This window comes from Artemia sp. Qi Xiang Cuo, chromosome 14 (genome assembly GCF_049724085.1).
Source record: "Artemia sp. Qi Xiang Cuo chromosome 14, ASM4972408v1, whole genome shotgun sequence".
In the NCBI taxonomy this organism is placed as follows: Eukaryota; Metazoa; Arthropoda; class Branchiopoda; order Anostraca; family Artemiidae; genus Artemia; species Artemia sp. Qi Xiang Cuo.
In genome coordinates this window covers 23,037,846-23,056,401 of record NC_142807.1, presented here as the reverse complement: position 1 = coordinate 23,056,401, position 18,556 = coordinate 23,037,846, and the positions used below count along the sequence as shown (strand labels likewise).

The window sequence follows — 18,556 nt, the reverse complement described above, 5'->3', positions numbered from 1 at the left end:
GGCTGTAACTTGTCTGCTTTACTTTGCTCCGCATATTCATATAAGTGTAAGTAGAAACCATACCCAAGTAAGGGAGGGATTTTCCCCTCAGTATGTGGCAGATATGTGTAAGAAATAAGTGCAAAAAGTTAAACTGACAAAACAGAATCGGGAGGAGAATTACCCATTGGTGTTTGACAGGTTAATATGAATGCTAGCAATAGCTGCATTCCAAGTAACCCCTCCACCCTGGATTCGCCACCGGAAAAAAATCTATAGACTCAAAAACTTGAGTCTATAGATTGAGTCTTGAGTCAAAAACTTTAAGTAGTTATAGTGGCTAAGTAATTAAAGTTCAAAAGGTGAGTTAAATTAAGCCACTGGGTATCAAATCAAACAAAACATCGCAGTTTGGACTTTTTGGCAAGGTCCTCTAAAGACTTTGCGAAATGGGTGTGTTGAATCTTCTATGTCTGTTTGGATTATTGCGTTTCAAGTCTTCAAGTCTTTTGGCATTCAATTTTTACCAAAGAAAAATATTATAGAGACAGGGTCGTGCTTAACTTGAGATTTGGGGGAACCTTTTAATAAAGGAGGGACCCTGATACTTACTGGTGGATTGTATTGAATTAGTCCTCCCAAGGGTTCCAGTCCATGAAAAGGAGGGGTAGGTGTGGGCAGAGTGAGGTTTTTTTTATATCTTATATGAAAACATGAAAAAGTGTTTTTTTAAATTTAGGAGAGGGCACTTCTTCATTTATTTTTTATTATTTCAATAAAAACAACAAAAAGTATTTTTCTAAACGGACCAAAAAATTTAGTGGAGGACAAATCCAGGAGGTTGGAATTGCCCTCTCCTCAACATTGGTTAGCGTGCCCTCTGCCCTCGGTCCTAGCAGAGTGCTGTCGATTATTTGGATTGAGACCTGGGTCAGTAGCGTGGCTCTGAAAGCACAGCCAGCGTCAACCCAGCTGTAAATTAGTACTTTGGAAAAAATCTGGGACTGGTAAACAGGAAGGGTATGCAAAAGCACAGTATGGCTGGCCCCCAACCCTCCATTGCACTTTCTGGCTGAAGGGCTATGAAACGAAGATCAGCACCTCCGGGATGGCTACAAAAAGCCTGGACATACGCCTATTATGAGCATACTAGGCATTCTTAACGTATCTGGTACCGCAACTCATGTGTGATCTATTTCTTTTGTCACTTTTAGGAGCAGAAATTCCTTCTAGATTATTTTTTATAAACTGCGTGGTTTGGAAACTTCAATATAATACGTTAACTTTTTCTCATTATCGCTTACAAGATTCTTTTTGCTACTTATGTCTTCCCATCTGATTCTTTCTATTTTTTCGCATATCTGTTTATTGGAAATTGTATCTATGGCTACATGTTTTTTGTTTTTTTAGATTGTTGAGGTGGCAAAGCGTGAGCCGAGAAAAACAAATAAAAATGTTAAAAAGAGTCAGGAATCGAGCCCAAATGGAAGCCGACCAGAGTCTCCAAGCATTCAAGCTCTTCGTTCCGATTCACGCAATCGTAATGACAAGCGAAAGCGTCGCAATGTCACCCACCTCCGAGCTGTAGCTGACTTTTCTGGAAGTGGCTTTGACACGCCAAATATTAGCAGTTCAGATGCCGAAATCTCACCACACATGCAGAGAAGACAGCTGCAAATTTGCAACAATTCATCTCAGAATTCCACACCATCTGGCTCTCCGTTTATGAAAAGAAGCAACTATTTCCGTAACAAAGGTAAATAGAATTATTTGAAGGTGGTCGTCAATAGCCGATAGCAGCAGTACGAAATAAATATATATCTCGAAATGCAAAAAAAGTAAAATAGATTAAAAAAAAAACTACAATAAAAAAACAATAAAAAAATACAATAAATAAAAAAATGCAATAAAAAAAATTGATTAGAATGTTATGGAACAAATCTTAGAAGATGATTAACAGGATCTGGTAAATATTATATTATAAATGAATATTATAATAAATATTATTAATAGATAAATAAATATTATAATAAACAAATTTATGTAGAACAAACTAGGCTACAGTAAAATATATGGCAAAAGTAAACGGAGATCTATATTTGATAAAAAGAAGCAACTACCTCCGAAACAAAGGTTTATAGACGGTGATTCTTTTTTCTTAGGTTAGAAGGTGACTCTTAAGATTTCAAGAGATGGTAACAATATTCTGAAACCAACTCCCAAATTAGTTTTTAATCAAAGTTTCCCCTTCTACGCAGAAGATACACTCTAAAATAATTTTAACATTCATAAAATTTGACTTTGAAGGCCGAGTCAGAAAATCGTGAAGAGTAGTGAAAAATTAAGGAAAAGCTAAGATTAAAAATTAATTGAAAAAGAAAAAGAGAAAACAATGTAAAGACAACAAAAAATCAAGGTCCAAAACAAGAATTAAAAAAAAAAGACTTAAAACAGACAAATTAGAGTCTAAAGACTAAATGTCAACGAGTAAGAAAAGAAGAAAAACGATGGATAAAAAGCCAAGGAAATGTGTAGGAGTTGTTATCTGATATACCTAAGATGGTTTTACGCGCATCTTAAGAAGCTTTACGAAAGTAACAATAAATCAGAATATACAACCGAATATAAGCTACTTAGTTGTAATACGCCTTTTATCCAAAAAGTAGTTGTAAAACACCTATGAGCCTAGGAATTAAAACAGATTTAGAATATTGGAGAAAACTAAGAAAGCGGAATATATAGGAAGGTCAAAGAAAGTATATTAAGTCAGCGGAAAGGGGGGAGCTATTGGATGCGAATTTTGACGGTTTCTGTGAATGTTTTCAAATTCAGACTATTTGGGCAAATTAGGTGAATGTTTTAATGCATCTGAACAGACTTATTTTAAAGGCGGTGTACTGCACAGCAGTGGTTTGTGCATTGGTTTGCAAAACACAAATTGTGCTTCGGATTTTCTGACTAATGTTAAGAAGCAGTTGCCTGGGAAAGGTGGATTGTGCTGACATTCTGTATAAAAAAAATCGAAATGAAAAGGTCCAGGTATTTCTGAAATTAAGGTAGCAAACTTAGCCCTTTTTTTGGGAGGAAAGTGGAATTCTAAGCATTTTCAGATTCCAACAAGATAGAATAAAATGGGTTACACTAATCAGCGGAGTTTGCTTTGTTCTAGTTTTTGATAGATTAAGTCTAAATCCCCCGCCTCCTTTTCGCAAAAAATTTTAAATAACGGCTCTCTTGTGTTGCGGCATTTTGATTATTCAAACTAAAATTTTAAACGAAGTTTCTTGCGTGGGCTTTATGTTAAACTAGAACATCTGGGGGAAAAAAACGCGATTACTATGTGTCTAATTTTAAATCCTAATTTTTCTTTCTATTAATAGCAAACAAGACGAGGCTTTATCGTGAAACTCGCTTTGAATCTTCGCCACGTCTTTTCAATCTTTCTTTTTTAAGCATGCTATTTATTTTTCAGACCAGAACCGTAGTCCGTTGGCATCCAGCCCAGAGGGTCCTCGTTACTTCCGTGGAGTTGCAAGTGAGACAAGTTCCCCCTCACGTAGTCCATGGATACAGCGTCGCATTAACGCAGCTGATGACTCATATGGTCGTCGTTCTCCACAGACATTCAGTCTTTCCGTCCCTTCAAACGTTTTCAGATATCCCCTGGGTCCTGATGGTACAAAAGGTTTCCACGATGCCGCTAGACGCGGTCGTTTCTCTCTGGGTGGAGAATGTGTGGTTACCAAAATGTGAAGTTTTTTTTATGTTCTCGCTGTGATACTTTGTTTTCTTTGTATTTTTTCACAAGTTACCTAGCTCTTGCGAACGCCATATAAACTCCTCGACTATTATTTATTTATTTATTCACTGGTTGGTTGCAGCGTTTGCAAAGATGGTATTGAAGCTTTTGTTTATTTATTAAATCAAATAAAATGTTAAATCAGACACAATAGTTAATTGTAGCAGCATGGTTTAACTATTATATTCATCATAGTTTATTCATATTCATTTGTTCCAAGGCTGTTCTAAAGCAAAAGAAACTAAGTCCATATTTTTTTTAGAACCAAGCAAATTTAGAGCTCAAAAATAGTTTATTGCTGGGGCGCAAAAAATACTTCAGCCATGCACTCCCTTCCCATCGGTAAAGGTTTCTTAAATCTATATTATTTCCCCATTATTATGAAAGTCGTGTTTCCCAGAATAATGGCTTGAACCCCCTCTACTTCTGGTTTAAATTGTCATAGAGAGGCTTTGCCATTATCTTCATCACTAGAATAAAATTCTGGCCCTGGAGCTGGGTTCAAACTCTGGATCCAGCATTACCAAACAGAGAACAATCCTACTATAGAAGCACTATTTAGTTATCCATATTACTTCATTGATTTTCACCACAGCCAAAATAGGTAATCTGCGTCCATGGTTTTAAATTTCATTAAGTATCTGGGATAGTGAAATTCAAAAGCTGTTGTCTCGATATTTAGATCCATAGAGGCTTGACCCGGGTATCGAAGTACCGATTTTAGTTTGTCCGTCTCGAGTGGCTTTGAAATTGCGATGATTCTTTAGAATTTTGATAATTCAAAAATTTGAAAATAATGTTAGGTTGACTGTAATTCCACAATATGACTGTTCATTGTTACAAAAATAAATAAATTCCTCTCAATAAAATTCAATTTATTGAAATCCAATATCGATCGGAATTTTCAAGTATCTCTAGATAAATGTCACTGCGAATTAGGATTTCTTTTGGAAAGTCGGCCAAATCAAGAATTTGTGGAAAGACCAGGTATAACGGTATCTAAGGGGCTATGCTGCCCCTAAAGCTTCTTTAGGCGACAGTGTCATTTAAGCATTACTGAAAACGATCTGTATTTAGATCAGTGTGTTTTTTAATTGTCATAGATCAACATACCAAAAAAACAATGCCCTAAGTCTGAAAGAGTAAGAATTGTTTACGAATAAGGGAGATACTGCTCGCCCTCCACCCTCCACCCCCCCCCCCCCCCGAACCCTTTAAACAGCTAGTGTCACTTGTGTTTTACTGAAAACAATGTTTTTTTAAACAATGAAGTTTTTTTTCAAAATGTCCATTAAAAAAATTAAGTAAAGCTAAATCAGCCAAGTAATCAAGATGACTGGAAAGAGCTTTGAGAGTAGACTGATTGTTTACTATATAATGATATTGACTCCTGAAAATCTCGGCAGTTCTGACTTTTACAGCTTTCAAGGCAGCGCGACAGTGCTGCCTGGGACTGTGACTATTTGTAACTGCGAATACTTGCGACTGCAAATAATTTCGACTTTGATTGCAACCATTTACGTTTGCAACTACTTGTGGCGGCAACTATAAGTACTTGCGACTGTGACTGCAACTGTGATAACTTGCTGCTGCGAGTGCGACTGAGACTACTGCTGCTGTAATTGTAATTGCTGCTGCTAGTTCCACAGTTACTGCTACAACTATAGTACTAAAAAAAGAGTTTAGGTACATAAAGGTTCTAAACATTACTTAGATACAATATGTCAGGAACAGAATAGGGTATTAGGTTGAAACATCCTTGAAAGTTGATGGAGCTGTTAAACTAAATCAATACACTATGTGTATCCAGACTTTCAAAAGGGCTTCTGTGCAACAATGCAGGGATAGCTGAGGTTATTATGTTGTAATTCTAAGGAATGTTTTTGGGGTGTTGAACTATATCAAAAGATACTACGTGCATCCAAAATTGTTAAAAGGGTGTATCTTAGACATCAAAGGACCTGCTAAGCTTATTAAGTTGAAACTTTTAAAATATGTTTTTGGGGACGTCAAACTAAATAAAAATAAACTATGTACATCCATGTTGTCAAAAGATTGTATCTGCAATATCTCAAAAATGACTAAGGGTATTAAGTTGAATTTTTCACTGCATGCTGATAGGATGTTGAACTATATCAAAAGACATAATGTGCAACCAAATGACCAAAAGGACGTATAAGCAATGTCGCGGGAAAAGCTAAGTATGTCAAGTCACAACTTCCAGGATGTGTTGAGCAGTGGCAGATCCAGGAATTTTTAGGGGGGGGGGGGGGCAAAAAAGGTTGATCCGATAAACTTACGCTAAGAGCAACTTTAATTAACCCAAACTTGTGTTATTTAAGTAAATTACACTACTTTAGACTATGCTAGGGGGAGGGGGGACGCGTGTCTCCCTCACCCCCTGGATCCACCACTGGTGTTGAGGGGGATGTTGAACTAAATCAAAAGATAATGTGCATCCAAGGTTGTCAAGGGTGCATCTGTAAGGTTTCAGGAACAGCTAAAGGAATTAGGTTGTAATATTCAGGGCACGTTTAGGGGAATAGTTGATCAATATTTGTCTATACTCGAAGTCGTAACATGATGGTGGTTAGAATGCCTCAAACCCTTTAGAAGCCCTAAGATTATGGAGTTTTTCAACCTATTTTTTTAAAAATATTATGCGTAACCGTCCATCCAAAACTGTATATTGAAACTATTATTAAATTTTGCCCAAAATATGAATGCCAAGTCAAATTTTGATCCTTATAGAGAAAAGCCGACAAAAGTTTTACAAATATTAATTTCCTCAACCAATAAAAAAAGCTATGCGAATTAGAAAGGACATTATTTCTAAAAAGTTTTCCTACGAAAAGAGATTTTTAAAGAAAAGTAAAGAGCACTATACATAAGACCAGCAGAAATAAAGTAAAATTACAATTCAACGCTAAAACGAGCATAAATCATAATAAATAAATAAATGAAACCCTCAAGAAACAGAAATGACAATCAACAGTCAAGTCAAACTTAAAATGAACCGAACCTACCACAAACAGGGATGGGTCTCCTAAAGACTAGACCTAATTTTCACTTAGCTGAAAACAAATACACTTTATTTTTATTTATTAAACAAAATAATTACAATATACATAGTAACTTTTTTAGCGTTTTTTTCATTCATAACATTAATAAATCCAAAACTTTTGAAATTTTCAGGAATGAATTTCAATATATGTTTAAATTGTCAATGTACATTTCAATAAAATTTTTTCAGTAGTCTGTGTAATTATGGTTTTTAATTTATGACAATTAGGGGCAAAGCTCAATATAAAAATTGTTTTCAGTGAAGCTGAAATAATGATCTGGTCTTTCGAAGGCATACATGGCGATAGTCCTACTCCTGTTTGTGGTAGTTTCTGTTCGTTTTGACTTTGAGTTGATTATTTGTTGTAGTTTCCGTTTTTTAGGGGGCGAGGGGATTCATTTTCTTATTGATAGTAATTTATATTTGTTTTACGCTTGATCTACAGTTTGGCTTTATTTCGGCTCATCTTAGGTTTAATGTAGCTTTTTAATTTTTCCTAAAAAAATTCTTTTGTGGAATTTTGTTTTTATTTAACAACAATGTAGATTTGGGTTGCTTCATCGTTATCCACTAAGTGAAATTTTCTAAGGCCTCTATAAATTTCCTTTGCTTCTTATGATCACTTTGTATAAAAGTGATGGCAGTAGAGACTTAGGAGCTGGGGTGCAGCTCCAGCCTTTGTATGGGGGGGGGGGGAGCAAGAGGGGTCTATATATGGAGAGTTATGGGGCACAGGCTATCTAATATTTTTTTCTCCAAATTATTCTTGGGGGAGGGGCAACTGACTCCCTAAAATTACGCGACTGCTTAGGAAGGTGCTCATTCAATTGGAAATTCAAAGTTCTAGTAGTCCTTTTAAGAGTTTATTTTAATTCGATTGAATTAAGATAAATTTTTTCACAAAAAATTATGTTTTGGTATCTATAAAGTATTATTATGACTTGATAAAGGTGACTGAACTTGATTAAGGGATGATGCTTCACATTCTTTTCATCATAGAAATAATCAGCGTAACCTAACTATCAACTATAGTTTTTATAGCACAGTGCACTGAATGTTAAAATTTTCCTCAATGTTGAAATTATATTACAACATTTTAGTTCTCAAGTAGAACCACGGAATAGAATTTAATAGAAATAAACAGAAGTAACCAGCATACATTGATTTATAAAGGTTTTCTAAAAAGGGGATTTTCAAAGGAAAATAAAAAGCAATATTAAAGCCTAAAGCGAGCATTCGAAATGAGGAAAAATTCGTCTGACTGAATAAAATAAAAACCCAAAGGAAAAATAAGTTACTATGAATGGTCATACCAAACATAAAGATAACGGAAATTATGGATAACCAGATGAATTTTTAAGCTAACAGAGCTTAGAAATGAGCGTATTTTACCACTATTAGGAAAAAGGCTGCCGCTTCCAAAATCGTCCATAGGCCAGGATGTCCATTCTTAATGCTAAAAAATTTGTCAGTTTAAAATACAACAAGCAAAACTGATTGCTTCAAATATTGTCAATATTCATTTTAAAAGTTTATCGTACTGGATTCACAACGTTTCTTGACTTCCAAGTTCTTTACGTCGGCCCTGAAGTGTGGTGTTACAGCCTGGTTCGAACTCTATCAATCGCACTGCACCACCACGGGCCATTTCTTTTTAAAAGTTCAGTATGACCATCGATTTGAAATTTTCACGGGTAAAACAGAATGTAAAGAAGAAGTTTTAACGAAAAAAGTGTCAGTTTAAAACATTAAAATTGAATTGCAAATCACAAATGTAAACGTTATTCGAAATACACGTCATTTTTAGTAAAGCATAAATGACACTGAAGCCTTTAGAGTGTTTGAGAGGGGGAAGTAGTAGCCCACTCTTGTTCGCGGTGGCTCCCACTTTAAACCTTATTTAGCCTTGTGAGATTATTTCATTTCAGTTGATGCTATGACGAATAGAAGCAAACTGCTCGAAACACAAATCGTTTTGAGTAAAGCATAAATTATGTTCGGTCATTTTGATCATTGCATTAGCGAATTTCATTTATTTTTAATGTCGAATCTAAAATTATGACGTCAATTTAGGTCAAGTTCTCTGGACTTTTCTTCAGATAGTTTTGGTTTGGGGCTACTATGCTTTAAAATTTTTGTGCCAAAAAAGGAGTTTATTTTGAAATAAATAGTTCTCGGAGGATACATCAGAGCTACCCATGCAAAAAAGTAACTTTTCTTTGTTGTTCAAGCCAGGGGACTATAAGTTTCTTGTATAGTGCTTTTGGCCAATGCAATTTCAATCGTGTATTTTTTGTTTCGATCCGAAACCATTTTTAGGGGGTTTCAGGCTATTTTTGAAAGTTCCCTTAAAGTTGTTTTCAAAATAACATTTTACTACTAAGACTAATTAATATAATTTCTTAATCAGAAGGAAATGGTAGCTTTTTTCTCACTTGCCATTTTTTTTTCAACGCTTTGTTTAATTTTGGTTACCACGACTCCCATGGTTCAATGTCTTTTAACCAAAAACGACACAAAGAGGCGAGCGCTTGATTTGTACAGATAAAAATTTAGACAAAGCAAACTTTAATTTGCTCTATGTCTGAATGCTCTGCAGTCGACCCTGTCAATGATAATTTGGTTATTATAGGCCACGGTTCATCCTTTACTTGGTTGCAGCTATTGCTGCAAGCACATTGCTTTCATATTAATCTCACACCTGTAAAACAGAAGGAAAAAATTAAAATGTTTCATAAGCTTTCATCAACATCTCTCGCCTACCAATAATATTTCTGCATTTTTTGCAATCATCTTCCAGATAGAAAAACGATCTTTATTTTCTAATTTCAGATAATTGCCTTTATAAGTCTCTTACAAATCTTTATTCTGATTGGTCAAAAGTAAATTTTACATTTGTAAGTTGAACAATGTTCTACCGGAGATTAGCAGTGCAGTCATGTGTAGTCAATATATAATTGAACCTTGAGTAGTTCGTAATATTGATTTCACCGACCAGCATAAATGTAGTGGTGTCTGACCATTGTATCATAAATATTTTAAAACTTTTTTTTCTGCTTTAACTCATTGTATATGGTATTTTCTTAATGTTTTATTTTTATTTTCTAGGTTCGAAGAACCTCCGTTAGGGAGGGTACGATAGTTTACTCTAACCTGTCTTGATAGCAGTGTCTATGGTTGATCTGGTGTAGGACAATTGATATATAGGTGTTCCCCTTTTACAAATTTACTTCAATTACGCAGTTTTTTGGGGGGCTTCAGGTTCTTTTTCGAAAGCTTTAGAAATTTCTTTCCGTAATTGTAATTACGCGTTCACTCTCAATCTGTTGAACAATATTTATATATCTTTGCTTAGGGTTTTTTGGGGCTTAAAAGCTTGCTGGATTTCTACAGGGTTTTACCATTTTTTTTTTTTTCAAATGGTTCTCGAAGGTGAAGTATCTATTATAAGTTTCAAACTAATAACCAAGTTCAGTATTGCATTTGGGAATTGTGGGAATTTATTACTTTGGCGCACAGAAAGATTTCAACTATTGCAAATTTATTTGAACTATATACAAGAACAAGTTTTAGTGTTGTTTTTGTTATTTCAGTTTTGAGGTTTGGAAACACCCTTATTAAAATAGAGTCTGAAGACTTTTCAGTCGACTGTGATAATAAGCATGAAAATGGAATTACAGAAAATATTATTGATTACAAGTCTAATGCTAGTTCACCCTCTTTACGCTAGTATAACGTGCTATCCTAGCACGGACCCTGTATGCGTAGGTCCAACAAAGATATATGACTGTTACAACGAAACTGTCAATGAAACTATCAACGAAAAGTTGTCATTGTCTTGAGTATTTTGACCAAACCTTTGTCTTTTATGGCAGCAAGACTATTTTGCAGCTACAGTAACTCCGAATTGGCTGTTTTTCATTCCGGTCGGCGTCAAAGATTAAAATCATGGATTAAACAAAGAATTTCAATTCCGAATTTTGGATTGGATACTCCAAGCCCAAGGGACAAACCGTCTGGGAATGGGAAGATGGGCACATTGATGCCGACGAAACTATCCGGTGTGGATATCCAATCTTGCACAGCATATCTGATCATTGCGGTGCTGCTGTGTATGACGACGCGTTAGAAGATGTTTGCTTATCTAAGAATTTGGAATGTGATGTGGATAAAAAAGATGATACAATAGTGCATCCTTTTATTTGTGAAAGAACGATAACCGTTCATAAAAACACGAGCCTTTTGCTTCCTCATATATATCCTAAATACATTGAGCACGAGCAGCCCTATAATATAATAAAGCTTGGGCTTAAGTTGTTAGGAACTGGTATAATATTTGTGCTGATCGTCCTAATATGCACTCGCATCATACTCCACCCCATCAAATGCCCCTGATCAATAAATAATGCTCAACTGACTACTGAATTTACTTATATACCGAGTATCCTCGCGAGAATTCTAGATTGGTATCCCTAAACGACAAGTTTAAATGAATTTGTGCTATTAGTCTTTATGGAAGAAAAAACTAATAATAAGCAATCTTTTAAACGCCCGTATGGCCTCATAATTAATGTCATGCTTGTTTGACTAACAGTTAATATTGTGGTCTCTGATTAGTTTGGAGTTAGGGTTTAATGCCGGTGATGTATTTCACCTTCCTTATGATTGTTGAGAACTGAAAGCTGTTTCCGTTTAGCCCTTGACGGTTGGCCAAAAAGGAGGATCTTTGGCAGTCTGTCATCCTTCATTCGAAGAACGTTTCTTAGCTATCTAAACCTTTCTCTCATTATAGCCCTAGAAAGCGGGATTGAACCACACTTTTCGTACATCCTACTGTTTGAAATACGGTCAGTCAGTCGGGTACCCAAAACAATCCGTGGGCAATTTCTATGGAAAACATAGTCAACCCATTTTACCAACAGGCTAAAAACCCGGGTTGAAATCTGATTTCGTCGAACATGTTCAGCTTGTTATCTGTCAGAACCGCCCAACCCTGCAGTGGCTTAGTGGGCTAAAATTTATGTACCAATAGGCACCTAAACGTAATATTTTATAGTACAAGGAGAAACATTTAATTGCCACAAGATATTGAACGCATTTAATATGTATTTAGCGTTTTGTATACTATAAGGAGGCTAAAGGTTTAATTCTATTTAAATAAATAAAACTGAAAAAGTAAAATTCTTTTTAAAATAAATAAAATTGGATAAGTAAAATTTGAATAGGGTAATATTTTATTTTAATTTCAATGCTGTAATAACTGGAAAAGAGAATATTTGTAATATAATTCGCTTTCAATGGAGTACCAATGATGCAATAGGCTTTAAGTTTATGCAGTTAGGGAAGGAGGAATTAGCTAAATTCTTGTTTGCAGGGAAACTAAATTTATCGTGAACAGTTTTAAGAGGGAATAATAATAAAATAAGTATTTAATACATAATGATATCAGCTGCTGAAAAGCCTATCATTTCAAGATTTAATTTCACTGTAATTTCATTTTTATTTTCAATCTTGTGAGAAGTATATACGAAAATATTTGTAATATAATTTGTTTTCAGTAAAGCACCAATGAGGTAGTAGGTTTTAGACTTTTACAGTTGAGAAAAGAGGTAGTATCCATACTCTTGTTTGTAGTGATTTTTGTTCGTTTAAGACTTGATTCGCATATTTAATTAAAGCTTTCTTCGTTTTATGATTTATTTATTCACTTATATTAGTACATGTTGCATGTGTGTTTGCTTTGACTGTTTATTTAATTTCTGGTCGTTTTGGGTTTCATTAATGCTACAATAGTAAAATATTTTTTTTCGTTTTAATCTTGATTTGCATATTCAATTTTAGATGAACTCGTTTTAAAATTTATTTATTCCTTTATATTAGTACAACAAAAGAATAAAAACGAAAGCAGTGCGAAACCCGAAGAATAAATAAATAAATAGTTTTTATTGCCCATCATCAAGTAAACAATTACAAAGATGGAGTAGAAAGAAATAGATAAGGAAAAAAAACAAAAAAAAACACACACAGAAACAAAACAAAAGTAAGACTTCTAACAACACTGTATAATAAACTTAGAGCGCCACTAGTGAGGTACTATGGCGCGGTACATAGTTTAGTAAGGATCTGATATGCGCTTGAACCGGCTAATTCGGTCTTTAACCCCTTCAAAGGGGTCTGCTATTTTATACTTTTCTGAAACTTGCGAGTTTTTTATCCACGGGAGAAGATTCAGTAGATATATCTGACGCAATCGGTAAGCCAAGATATGTCAGCTGTTCAGCAGAAGCCACCTCTGTATCACCGAAACGAGCGGCAACCGAACCAGGTTCTGTAACTTTACGGCTAAATACTATAATATCGCTTATCAATGGGTTGAAAGCTGAACCCATCTTCTCATATTGCACGCTCTGAATAAGATAGTTTTTTTTTATCAGTAACACGGGCCTGCTAATATTAAAAATGTAATCAGCAAAGTTGACAAGTGAAATGTCAATACCATCATAAATGCAACATATCAAAGATGACTGCTGAGGTTCATAATGCTGTTATTATACAGTGGGGGCGATGTGATTGCTCCCTGCCGAATACCTTTCCATACAGGAATCCCTTAATTGGATACTCTTGGGCAATAATAGCCCTGCGGCACCTTAATTTTCACTTTCAGATTACTATACAATTTCCTAAAAACAACAATAATAGAGCGATTAACACCACGCTTAGAAGCAGAAAGCAAAATTTGTGCGTGAATACCCGAGTCGAAAGCTCGTCGTATATCATGTCCCGCAAAATATAGTGTTTCATCAGACTAATGGGAATCAAGCTGAAGGTTTTCAAATACACAATGTACATGTTCACGACTAACACCCTTTTTAAATTCGAACTGGGAATCTGGGGAACTACATACTTCATTAATCTGCTCAAGGAAGAGGAGCTCAATAACCGGCACGACGGCTATTGACCGAAATGAAGAGCAAGTTCTTGGATCTTTTCCCTTTTTAATTACGGGCGTTATTAGGCCAACGCAGAAGATATCGGGCACTAAACTACAGTTAAATATTATCTTGTACGAAAGAGCTAGATGGTGAAATAAAAACTCACTACCGAAAACCAGGTTCATGCGGCAAATATGATCAGCACCTGATTGAGTACTTCTTTTTTAATTTTCGCACCAAATATCGAATCTGTGAAACCGACACAACAAAGACAATATTATTCAAAGTGCACCGTAAATGGGAATCTAGTTCTTGTTCAAATTTAATTTCCAGCTCAGGGTCGGGCGAGAAAATTCAGAGCTAAAGTAAGAGTTCCACTCAGTTTCCGAGGGTTGGGTTTTTTCGTGGTTGCACTTCTCACTTTTTTTTTACAAACTTCATAAACCTCTGTGAGTTATCTTTAAATGATTCAGAATACTTATCTAAAAAATCAGTTTGATTTTTTGGAAAGCACTTTGCAAATTTGCGCTTATTTTCCAGTCTGATAGCAGTATCAATACCAACATGGGGACTTCCATATTCGTGCTAAATCCAGCACCAGAGTTTTACACGATCGCAGGTCGCGACCAGGTCTTGATTCTGTGACCAGTTTGGAGCCTCACTACCAACTCGCACTCGAAGGGAGGGGATAGCAGCATTTTCAGTGCATCGCAGGGCGTGATTTACTTCTGCACAGTAGATATTAGGTAGAATTTGTTTTCACTCTCATGGGTGGTGGATTGCTGCTGTATTAGAAGGAAAGGGAATTTGATTTTGTTTAAGACACTATCAGAGACCGACTGATAAAGCTGCACATCAACTTTGCCCCAATCGGTTTTCACCTTCCATTGTTTGGCTGGCTCGGGAGCACGTTCGGGAAGTTTGGTGATATCTAGGGTGTTTGAAATTGGAAGATGGTTAGAAAAATTGATACAGGTAATGACTTGACAGGGATTTCTTGCGGTTACACCAGTATAACATAACATAAAGTCCAGACATGAGACAGAGCCAGAGTTGTGAACGAACGTGTAGTCCAGATTACTCTTTAGAGCATGCAAGCAACAGTGAAACAACAAGAACAGTGCAAGAAGCAAGAAGACATAAGAAAACTAAAAAGAATATATTTTTGAAAAGAAAACCAAAACAATTTACCCCCCTCCCCCTGCCACACAAAAAAGCAAACCAAATTTATTTAAGCTACTGCAAGCCATTCCAGGTAATAAGAGTCCAGCTTAATGCAGCTTGGATTTTAATTACTTTTAGTTCTATTGCCGAGCGATTCTGATTCACCCATGCTCTTCTTCACTTAAATTAGTTGCAATTCCTTTTTTCTTAATGTGAGACGCTTCTATTCTTTTTTTTTTTTTTTTTTTTTTTTTTTTTTTTTTTTTATCGGCATTGAGCATGCCTCGTTTGACGTATCTAAACATATTAGCGGTATTTTTTTAATCTTTCCTTGTCCTTTTTTGGTGGCCGGTTCCCTCCCCCCCCAGAAAATGCACCCCGCGGAAAATAACCCACCACGGAAAATACCTCCATCCCGGAAAATACCCCCCCCCCCCACACACCGAAAAATATCACCCCCACGTAGCTGGTTGGTCTCTAATCCCTTTGGAATTCAAAAGGACTAGAACTCTCAATTTCTGATCTAATGAGCACACTGTGAAGTTTCTGCGACCTTGAGGTGGAGGTGTGGATACGGAAGGGACAATCCTCCTCCTGTACGGAATAAGTTCTGCTAATTTTGGAATTTAATGTTATTATTTACTTTCATAATAACAGCGTAGACCAGAAATATACCCAGAAATCATAAGGGAGTAGATATCAATTTCACATTTTTGATGCTTTTTTAAAAGTTTCTTTTGTACCCCTCCCTCCAAAAAAAACTTTGCTGGAAAGTACCCTTTTGCTGGCATTTTGTTGAAGACTTTTCACGGAGGGGATTAACGTCATGATTTTTAAAACAATCAGAAATTGAAGCCTTTTTCAAATCAAAGTGCGCAAAAAACATTTTTCACCCGAGGTCGTCCGTAAGAAAGTTTCTGTGTGGAATTTTCAGCTAGAATGGAATTGTCTTAGGGAATTTCCTGGAGGGGGGAGGGATTTTTACGTGAAAAGAGCTTTCCACAGTGGATTTTTTCCGTGGGGGAAGGAATTTTTCATCGAGACGAGCCAGATTTCCCGGTATTATTTAAGAAATACTTTTAATAAATCGTAAGTTTTAACTTTTTGTCCCAATTCTTTTAGAGCGACTGCTGAAACAGAATGGCCGTTTAACAAGAATAATAAGTTTTTTTTTTAATTTACAATCATTAGTTATGAAAGAGTGTCGGTGGGTGCAGAGTTGGAACAGCGGATGGTACCTGAAACCACCTTGAGGGAGCCAGAATTTCCGGCATGACCTGATTAACAATCAGAAATTAAAATTTTAAAAAAATGAGTTTTTTCAACTGAAAGTACTGAAAAACATTGAAAAGGACAAAAAATTAGTCCTTATATGAGTGGGGCTGAACATTTCTAAATCTCTTGCTCTCTAAACTGAAGTCCCTATTCCTTTGACAAAGCTTTTATTCTAATTAAGCGGTCCTAATTTTTTAAAGTCTTTCTTAAAGAATTGAGAAAAAAAATCAAAATTTATCGTAAAGAAAGAGGCGTTTAAGAGGGGGAAGCCCTTCATATATGGAAAGAAATATAAAGAGCCTCACGAAACCAAAAATGAGCAGAAATAAAGTCAAATAGTCTTCAAAGTCAAAAACCAGGGAGTCTAATAATAAAAAAAAGACATTATTTTTTCTATAAAAGACTTAATAAAAAAACAAACAGAAATTAATTTAAAAAACTTTTTCCACACAACAAGTTTGTCAATAAACAGTAATGAGCTCCGTTAAACCAAAAATGAGAAGAAATGAACTCAAAAAAATTTTTAAGCGTAAAACTATTACAAATCACCATCAATAGCTAAATTAAGCCCCAAACGAACAGAATTTACAATAGTTAATCGAGTCAAACTCAAAACTACCAAAAATTTACATGAATAGAGCCGACGACCCCCACGCGTTCTCAAGAGTAGAACATAATTTGCACTTCATTGAAAATAAAATATATTTTAAAAGTTTTCACATTTTGACTTTAATAAATAAAGAAGTATTAAAACTTTAATGAATAAATATCAGAACATGTATATTAAACTGACAACCCAAGTTTTTTTTTTGTATAGTAAAGATTTTTTCTTTTGTAAGTCAGCTCTACTCCTTTTAACTTGTGCTCGTTTTGTGTTAGACTAGGTTATCTATTGTAATTTCTGTTCGTTTTGGGTTTCACTTATTTATTAAGGGTGATTTACGGTAGTATTACACTTGGAAGATAAGAAACTAACTTGTAGAATTTGGCAACGCTTTCATCATTAAAAACTTTAACTAAAAGGTTAGGTTGTTGGTTCCCAAAGCCGACTATTCTTTCAAAGGAAAGCTAAACCTTCTTAAGCTTTTTGTTGCTGTATGTTTTTAGCTTAATTTTGATGATTTTTCTCCTACACCTTTTTTATAATCCCCCCCCCCGAGGTAAATACCCCCCCCCCCCCCCCCGCCGAAAATACCACCCATGGAAAATACTCCCCCCCGTGGAGAATATGGCTTTCCGAATTTGAAAATTTTATTTGAGTTATGTTTTTTTTCCGTAGGGGGAAGGAATTTTTGTACTTATATATTATGCGCCACTCACTCCAGTTTACGCTGTGTAAAACTCGAGAACAAATCGGTGTCTTCGCTAGTCTCTTTCAGCTTAGCGCGAGACAAGACAAGGACAAGCAACAGAATAGATGGGAAATATATAATTTAAGCTATATATTTGCAAATAAGGGGGGAGGGGTAAAGTATTTGTATAGTTTGAAGTCAGAAAACAATTCGTACTTCATATTATGCAGAATAATTGTACCAACACATTTTGCACACAGACACGCTATACTTTACCCCCCTCCCTTTTCTAATGTGCAAATACGTATGTAGCCCAAATTTTTTTCTAAATTAACGAAGAAACTAACGAAGAAACCGGTGGTTTGTTCGCGAGTTTTGCACATCGTAAACTTGAGTGAGTGGTGTATGATACATAAGTACCGGATTTTTTCATGGAGAGAGAGCTGGATTTACCGGTACTATTTAAAAACAATCAGAAATTAAATAAAAAAAAACAAGTTTTTTCTTTAAGAAACTTGTTCCGTATGTTTCCCACTAACAAATACTATCTGTAAGTAATTAAATAAACAAAAAAGGGCGTTTCATCTGAAAGTAAGGAGCAACATCAAACCTCAAATCGAACAGAAATTATTACGTATGTGAAAGGGGTTTTCAAAGAGGATTATTGTTTGGATATTTATTTCATTGCGCAACAAGTGAAATTGTGTACAATACTGTATAGAGCAGTGAACAACTTGCTTTGGATAATATTATAACTGTTGCTGTGGATGCCAGAGTACTATGGAACAAACATCTGTAAATCTCCATGGTACATTGAGCCACTAGCCACGCAGGTGATCCCCAATGCCATCCGTGTGCCGACTCAGTAAAAGATAAGTGATTTTGGATTTTTTCTCGTTTGTGTCTTCATGATGCCCTTTAAAAAGATTGATTTAGCCCTTAGTCGTTTCGAAGAACTCCCTTTATGGCCAGTCAGAGTCCTACGGATCGTTACAGATAGCAAAGGTCAAGAAAATTTCATCGTTTTCTGCTACGGAGATCACAAGGAAAT

The 18,556-nt window shown here is 35.5% G+C and overlaps 1 protein-coding gene across 1 annotated transcript in view; it reads left to right on the top strand.

Moving 5' to 3' along the window:
• Achl (La ribonucleoprotein translational regulator Achilles) overlaps positions 1 to 3,924 on the top strand; it is a 40,244-nt gene extending 36,320 nt beyond the window's left edge. Inside the window, exons 5-6 of the mRNA XM_089100785.1 lie at positions 1,390 to 1,735; positions 3,452 to 3,924. Of these exons, the coding sequence (XP_088956911.1) occupies positions 1,390 to 1,735; positions 3,452 to 3,732 (627 nt within the window). The 3' untranslated portion in view covers positions 3,733 to 3,924. The remainder of the gene's footprint in view (positions 1 to 1,389; positions 1,736 to 3,451) is intronic.
• Positions 3,925 to 18,556: the final 14,632 nt, after the last annotated feature.